Consider the following 8,428-nt stretch of genomic DNA (forward strand, 5'->3'; position numbering starts at 1 on the left):
CATGGAATATACTTGTATTCAATGTGAATACACTGTTATACCATGAGTTTTTACTTCGATATGTAAACAGCATCAAATATACTTGTATTCAATGTGAATACACTGTTATACCATGAGTTTTTACTTCTATATGTAAACTGCATGGAATATACTTGTATTCAATGTGAATACACTGTTATACCATGAGGTTTTACTTCTATATGTAAACAGCATCAAATATACTTGTATTCAATGTGAATACACTGTTATACCATGAGTTTTTACTTCTATATGTAAACTGCATGGAATATACTTGTATTCAATGTGAATACACTGTTATACCATGAGTTTTTACTTCTATATGTAAACTGCATGGAATATACTTGTATTCAATGTGAATACACTGTTATACCATGAGTTTTTACTTCTATATGTAAACTGCATGGAATATACTTGTATTCAATGTAAATACACTGTTATACCATGAGTTTTTACTTCTATATGTAAACTGCATGGAATATACTTGTATTCAATGTGAATACACTGTTATACCATGAGTTTTTACTTCTATATGTAAACTGCATGGAATATACTTGTATTCAATGTGAATACACTGTTATACCATGAGTTTTTACTTTTATATGTAAACTGAATGGAATATACTTGTATTCAATGTGAATACACTGTTATACCACGAGTTTTTACTTCTATATGTAAACTGCATGGAATATACTTGTATTCAATGTGAATACACTGTTATACCACGAGTTTTTACTTCTATATGTAAACAGCATCAAATATACTTGTATTCAATGTGAATACACTTTTATACTATGTTGTGCACCGGCACAATGACATCTGGCAACATCGAAAGAGAAGAGGATGAGAAAGCAGAGCAGCAGACGACGGGAGTCGAGAGTAAAAAAAACCTCAAGAAGAATCACGTTTTCTCTCGTTCTGATTGATATAATTTCTCTCTGTCGTGTTCACGTTCCGTGAAATACAAAACTGTTTCTCGTTCTACCGTCTATTTCGTTTACTGTGACGCGAGTAGTTCACATTTTGGTGCCGAAACCCGGGATAAACGCTAGTGAAGGAAGCCGACAACGACTCAGCAGCACGTGCTTCTTTCGGTAAGTCTCTCGTTCGGCAAGCACTTAATTTACGTATCCGAATTTCTGACAAATATGCCCAACACACCTACCCGAGTGATTATTGTTGCCCGATTAAGTCTTTATTACCAAAAGCACTCGAAATCAATTGTTTTTTTTTTTTTTTTTTATGTCCCTCTCACCTGATAGAGCGATCCTAGCCGTATCTAACTGTATCGCACCTCGAACATCGAACATCGAATACCGCACATCGAACACCGAACATCGAATACCGAACATCGAACACCGAACACCGAACATCGAACATCGAACACCCAGAACCGAACATCGACCTACGAACCCCCGACAAATAACATCAAAAGGGTATTTAATTTCTATCATGTCTCTCTCGTTCACAAACTAATCCGGCTCTTATAGGAGCACATTGCCTTGCCTCGTCACATTATCCGACCAATCAAGCTATCGAAGCAATGGAGGAAGACGAAAATGACTTGGCGAACGACAAGCATGTGCTATTTGCTCAACGCACAGTAGCCAAGAGATTTCACACGAAACTCATCACCCGTATTGGCAACTTTCTGAACGAGAAGCCGAAGGCCGACGATGTAAGGAGTAACATATCCGAACTCGAAGCTGCCCTGAGAAGAGTAGTAGCGCTCCATACGCGCTACGCCAGCCGGCCAACTTTATCAGAGGAGGAAACGGCAGCTGCAATCACATGGCTCGACAACGTTCAAGATTCCAACGGGAGCTGTCTAAACCGAATGAAGTCGTACCTCTCCTCCCTGGACCAAAATTTAGCCCGGAAGGGAAAGAATACATCCGGTCAATGGAGTGTAAGCCAGCATAGAAGCCGCGCAGATGAAGGCACAACACCGGACCTAAGCATACGCTCACATCAGCCACCGCTCGATGTAAATCTCAATCTAGAAGCTCAATTGCAACAAGCCAAGCAAGATCACGAGCGCACACTCGCCGAGATTAAAAAAAGAGGAGAAGAAAACCTAAGCAAAATTCAAGCGGCAATCAATCAACGGGATGGCGTCTGTCCAGAAAATCTTCGACAACCACCCCATCCATTCGCCTCTACGCCTATAACATCAGCGGTTACAACGCAAGTCAACCAGCAGCCAAGAAGGTTCCTACAGTTCGATACAACCACGTCTCACAGAGAGCAACAGTCGCCATCAGCGCAGTACACGCATCCATCTTCAGGGCCATCCAACTATCCGCCACCAGCTCATTGGCCAAAAATAGCGATTTCAAGATTTAATGGCGATTGCCGCCGCTGGCCGGCTTTCGCCCAGGTGATGAGAGCAACTATAGAGGAAACTACACTACCAGACCTTTACAAAGTGCTAGCTTTGCGCGAGAACCTTACTGAAGACATCCAGAAGAGAATGGCGAATCTTTTCAACGGCTCTTACACTTATGCTCAAGCCTGGAGCGAGCTAAAGGACAAATACGGTGTGCCCGCATTGATTATTCAAGCCCACATCCAGCACTTGCAAATGGTCCAATCATTCCGTAACGGCGATTTCAAGTCTCTCGCCGACCTAGCCTCTCTCGTCCGGGATGCAGTATCTAGCGTAGCCGGAGACCCAAGCATGAACGAATTCACGCACTCAACGGTCGTCAACCAGCTCGCCACTAAGTTGCCTTTCAATTTGCAACAGGACTGGGGACGTTATGCTTACAATCTACGTCCAAAGGTCTCTTCCTTAGCCGACTTTGACCGCTGGATTGACGCCATTGTAGGAGCGGAAGAGTTGCGCGGCGCCAAACTCAACAATTACGTAACACCGAAGCAAAACCCGCCACCGCGCCCTGCACTACCTTTCCCGCCAACAATTCAAAAAAATTCCGTCGCGTTCAAGATTCCAAATTCCGTCGAAAGCCCATCCGAGAGACCCAATCGAGCAGACAACCAATGGCCTGCATGTCCAGCTTGCAGCGATAACCCTGGCCATCGTCTCGAAGCATGCAGCATATTCCGAAAAATGTTGCCGTCTCAGCGAGCAGCCCTTTGCGGAGAAAATAACCACTGTTTCAAGTGCTTGCTTCCCGGACACTATGGGCGATCCTGCAGGAACACCGACGTGGCGTGTAATGCCTGCCCCGGCAAGCACCACTCTCTCATTCATGGAGCCGAACGCGTTTTTCCTGGAAAGCCTCAGCCAAAAGGTAAAGCAACTCTCCAGATTTTATTAGTTCACGCACCAAAAACGTCGCCGAAACCCGTCCTACTCGCCATAACCCCAATAGTCGTTCATAGTGACAAAGAAACCACCCTTACATTCGGCGTTCTTGATCCTGGTAGTGAAGCCACTCTTATAAAATCAAGTCTCGCACAAAGGCTTCGCCTCAAAGGAGCTAATCAGAAAATACGATTTGGGTCATTCCATAACGCCGTTCTACTCGACTCTAGCGTTGTCAACTTCGTCATTGAATCTGCCGATAAGGCCAGGACATTTCAAGTAACCGATGCCTTCACCGTCCCAGATATCCAGCTGTCACCACGTAATATCAACTGGCATACAGAAAATTTTGAATGGCCCCACCTCTCCGACTTAAATTTGCCTCCTATCGACTCATCTAAAGTAGAATTGCTTATCGGAATGGATATAGTAGACGCGCACGAAATTTTAGACTCTCGAATATCCAGCCACAACGAACCACGCGCTAATTTAACAGTATTTGGTTGGGCGGTAGTAGGAAAAATCCCACCTTCTCTGATCCGCGGACCGAGCGCAAAGCGAAATGTAAACGTCAATGGAATATCCCCCACTTTGCAGCTAATCGACCTCGTACAAAAATTCTACAGCACAGAAACGTTCGGAGTAGACATTCAGGCGACAAAACCCAGCTCCCCCGAAGACGCTTTAGCAATCAGCATCCTAAAATCGTCAATCGTAAATATTCGTTGCGGATGGCAAGTCGATCTCTTGTTCAAATCACCAAACCCGAACATGCCAAACAACCGCGCACATGCAGTGTCGCGTTTTTACGCTGTCGAACGTCGCTTATTGTCCCAAGAAAACAAAGTCAACGCTATTCGTTATCGTGAAATCATTGAAGGTCATCTCGCAAATGGCTACGCCATCGAAGTCCCGTACGACCAGCTGCAACTCCCTTTCGGAAAGGTTTGGTATCTCCCACACCATTTCGTCACTAATCCGAATAAACCAAACAAAATCCGTGTGGTTTTTGACTGTTCAGCTAAATTCAACAACGTCTGCCTTAACGACTTTCTCCTACGTGGCCCTGTCTTACTCTCCAACTTAACCGGCGTGCTGCTCCGATCGCGGCAGTATTTAGTCGCTGTATCTGCAGATATAGAAAGCATGTATCACCGAGTCGGAGTCACCCCCAAAGACCAATCCGCATTACGCTTCGTATGGCGCACTCCAGGCAGTGACGAACCGCTCCGAACACTACAGATGACGACGCAAGTTTTTGGAGCCATCTCCTCGTCCACTTCCTCATTTTGGGTCCTGCAGCACGCAGTAAACAGCAATTCGCAATTCCCAGCCGTAGCTAAAAAACTCGTCGACAATTTCTACGCAGACAACTTAAGCGACTCGTTCGAAACCGAAGAGGAAGCCATCCTCTTCTCAAAACAGGCCGTCAAGTCTCTCGCGTCCGGAGGCTTCCGTCTAACGGCGTTTGCTTCCTCATCCCGACGCCTTTTAGCCTCCATTCCAGCTTCAGAACGATCGAACAAGTCACTCAATTTAGATTTCGACAAATTGCCGATTGAATACTTGCTCGGCCTCGTATGGGTTTGCGACGTCGATTGCTACCGTATCCGAATCCGGCCAATGGAAATGGTCACATCGAAGCGTCAAATGCTGTCCGCAATGTCCCGCACTTTCGACCCATTAGGCATCCTTCTACCCGTTATCACTCAAGCAAAAATTCTGTTTCAAGCGACATGGCGAACAACCCAAGAACGCGTACCGGCCCGAAAATCAGGCTCTCGTTTAGAAGCACTAGGTTGGGACGAAACGTTGCCAGATGGAATCCTGCTGAAATGGAACTCTTGGTCCAAAGAGCTACCATCGTTAGAAAAAATTTCCATCCCACGATGTTTCAGAACGGTAGATCTCCCCCTTAAAGATAGCCAGTTCGAATTGCACCTTTTCTCAGACGCGTCGTCCGACGCATTTGGCGCAGTAGCGTACCTTCGAACCATCGCCAAAGGAAAGATTCATCTGAGCTTTGTTCTTGCTAAAGGCCGATTGGCTCCTTTAAAGTTACTCTCTATCCCCCGCCTCGAGCTCCAAGGCGCAGTCACCGCTGTTCGACTAGCAAAAACGATAAAGGGCGAATTAAGATTGCCCATTGCAGAATACTATTTCTGGACGGACTCAGAAATAGTCCTTCGCTGGATCCATTCTTCCCACTGCAACTATTCCAGCTTTGTTTCACATCGCGTCGGCGAAATTCTCCGGCATTCAGAACCAGAACAATGGAGATTCATATCCGGATCAAAAAATCCCGCCGACGACTGCACGAGAGGAATGTCCCCCTCCAAGCTAGAATCTTTTTCTCAATGGTTAGGTGGACCAGCATTTCTGACGGAACCTTTGTCTCTCGAATCAGGACAGGCCGAGCTACTACCACTCGGAACTAACGACACCGAGTGGTGCCCAAAAAGAACAGTCGGCCACGTAAATGTAGAACCAATCCCGTCCCAGCAATCAGCGCCTATTAACGAAATAATTCGCCACCACGAAACTCTCAACGACTTGAAACGCAGCGTAGCCCAGCTACATCGCCCCGCCGAAGACAAAACGCCACTCCGTGCCGATGAGTTAGACCAAGCGCTTACTTTATGTCTGTCAGCAGCATGTCGCGAAGCATACCCTCAAGAATATGCCGCCATATCCGCCGGAAAGAACGTAAAAAATACCTCTCCTTTACGAAAATTGAATCCGTTTATCGACAAGAATGGGCTCCTCCGAGCCGAAGGCCGCCTCAAACACGCTGAAATCTCCCCGAGGCTCGCAATCCCGTAATTCTAGGACTTAATCACCACCTAACCACCCTCATTATAGCCGACGCCCATCAGAAGGTACACCATTCAGGTGTAGAATGGACTTTAAGTGAGCTACGATGGAAATACTGGGTGCCCCGTGGTCGACGCCAAATCCGAAAAATGCTGTACAAATGCCGCGAATGTCGCCTGTCTCGCTCCCGTCCAAAACCGCCCATTATGGCAAGCCTGCCAAAAGAACGTCTTCAAGCATTCTTACCAGCATTTACAAATGTAGGACTAGATTTCTTCGGCCCACTTTATGTTGTCATCGGGAGAAAAACGGACAAAAGATATGGTCTAATAATCACTTGTCTCGCAACACGAGCTGTTCATCTAGAGGTAGTCTGGTCACTAACAAGCGACGCTTTCATCAACGCCCTTCGCCGTTTCATAAGCGTCCGTGGAAAACCCGCCTCCATATTCAGCGACAACGGGACCAACTTAGTAGCAGGAGAAAAGGAATTAAGAGAAGGAATCGACAAACTCAATTCAGAAAAGGTCACTACGCACGCGGCCGAGCTAAACATCAAATGGAATTTTTCGCCACCGTCTGGACCGCATTTTGGTGGAGTTTGGGAGACGGATGGTGCAATCTAGTAAGCGAGCACTCCGCGCAGTCCTCCAAGATCAGTCAGTCACCGATGAAGTACTTCAAACTGTGTTCAGCGAAGTCATGTCCTTGTTGAACGGCCGTCCACTCACCAACGTCCATATGGACCCCCGCGAACCAGAAGCTCTCACGCCCAACCACTTTATTCTCGGTCGTCACGAGCCCCACATTCCACCAACCATCACAGACGACTCGCACAAACTTACTCGCCGCCGCTGGATGCAAACGCAATTCATCGTAGACCAGTATTGGGCCAGATGGATGCGCGAGTACGTTCCAAATTTAATCGAGCGCCAAAAATGGTTCCGTCCGACAAAGCGCCTCGAAGTCGGAGACGAAGTCATCATAATCGATGAAAACAATCGGCGCGGAGAATGGCCAGTTGGTGTAGTGATAAAAACCCTCCCCGACAATCAAGGCGTCGTCCGAAAGGCCGTTGTTAAAACCAAAACCGGTGAATACTTACGCCCTGTAATTAAACTTTGTGTCATTTCAGAAAGTAATCCGCAACCGGAATAATCGATCCATCGTGGTGGCCGGAGTGTTGTGCACCGGCACAATGACATCTGGCAACATCGAAAGAGAAGAGGATGAGAAAGCAGAGCAGCAGACGACGGGAGTGGAGAGTAAAAAAACCTCAAGAAGAATCACGTTTTCTCTCGTTCTGATTGATATAATTTCTCCCTGTCGTGTTCACGTTCCGTGAAATACAAAACTGTTTCTCGTTCTACCGTCTATTTCGTTCACTGTGACGCGAGTAGTTCACATACTATGAGTTTTTACTTCTATATGTAAACAGCATCAAATATACTTGTATTCAATGTGAATACACTGTTATACCATGAGTTTTTACTTCTATATGTAAACAGCATCAAATATACTTGTATTCAATGTGAATACACTGTTATACCATGAGTTTTTACTTCTATATGTAAACAGCATCAAATATACTTGTATTCAATGTGAATACACTGTTATACCATGAGTTTTTACTTCTATATGTAAACTGCATGGAATATACTTGTATTCAATGTGAATACACTGTTATACCATGAGTTTTTACTTCTATATGTAAACTGCATGGAATATACTTGTATTCAATGTGAATACACTGTTATACCATGAGTTTTTACTTCTATATGTAAACTGCATGGAATATACTTGTATTCAATGTGAATACACTGTTATACCATGAGTTTTTACTTCTATATGTAAACAGCATCAAATATACTTGTATTCAATGTGAATACACTGTTATACCATGAGTTTTTACTTCTATATGTAAACTGCATGGAATATACTTGTATTCAATGTGGATACACTGTTATATCATGAGTTTTTACTTCTATATGTAAACTGCATGGAATATACTTGTATTCAATGTGAATACACTGTTATACCATGAGTTTTTACTTCTATATGTAAACAGCATCAAATATACTTGTATTCAATGTGAATACACTTTTATACCATGAGTTTTTACTTCTATATGTAAACTACATAGAATATACTTGTATTCAATGTGAATACACTGTTATACCATGAGTTTTTACTTCTACATGTAAACTGCATCAAATATACTTGTATTCAATGTGAATACACTCTTATACCATGAGTTTTTACTTCTATATGTAAACAGCATCAAATATACTTGTATTCAATGTGAATACACTGTTATACCATGAG

At 44.4% G+C, this 8,428-nt stretch overlaps 1 protein-coding gene across 1 annotated transcript; it reads left to right on the forward strand.

Moving 5' to 3' along the window:
• Positions 1 to 830: 830 nt before the first annotated feature.
• On the forward strand, positions 831 to 6,112 carry LOC123466998. Its single transcript, XM_045167054.1, has 2 exons — positions 831 to 897; positions 1,509 to 6,112. The coding sequence occupies exons 1-2, from the start codon at positions 831 to 833 to the stop codon at positions 6,110 to 6,112; spliced, it is 4,671 nt and encodes a 1,556-aa protein (XP_045022989.1).
• Positions 6,113 to 8,428: the final 2,316 nt, after the last annotated feature.

The sequence above is a fragment of the Daphnia magna genome, unplaced genomic scaffold, assembly GCF_020631705.1.
Source record: "Daphnia magna isolate NIES unplaced genomic scaffold, ASM2063170v1.1 Dm_contigs131, whole genome shotgun sequence".
Classification (NCBI taxonomy): Eukaryota; Metazoa; Arthropoda; class Branchiopoda; order Diplostraca; family Daphniidae; genus Daphnia; species Daphnia magna.

What these genes read in the sequence shown, in the direction of transcription:
- LOC123466998 (XM_045167054.1), top strand. Translation starts at nt 831, where the DNA reads ATGACATCTGGCAACATCGAAAGAGAAGAGGATGAGAAAGCAGAGCAG. An exon ending in GCAGACGACGGGAGTCGAGA is followed by an intron (nt 898 to 1,508) that starts GTAAAAAAAACC and finishes CGGCTCTTATAG; the next exon opens with GAGCACATTGCCTTGCCTCG.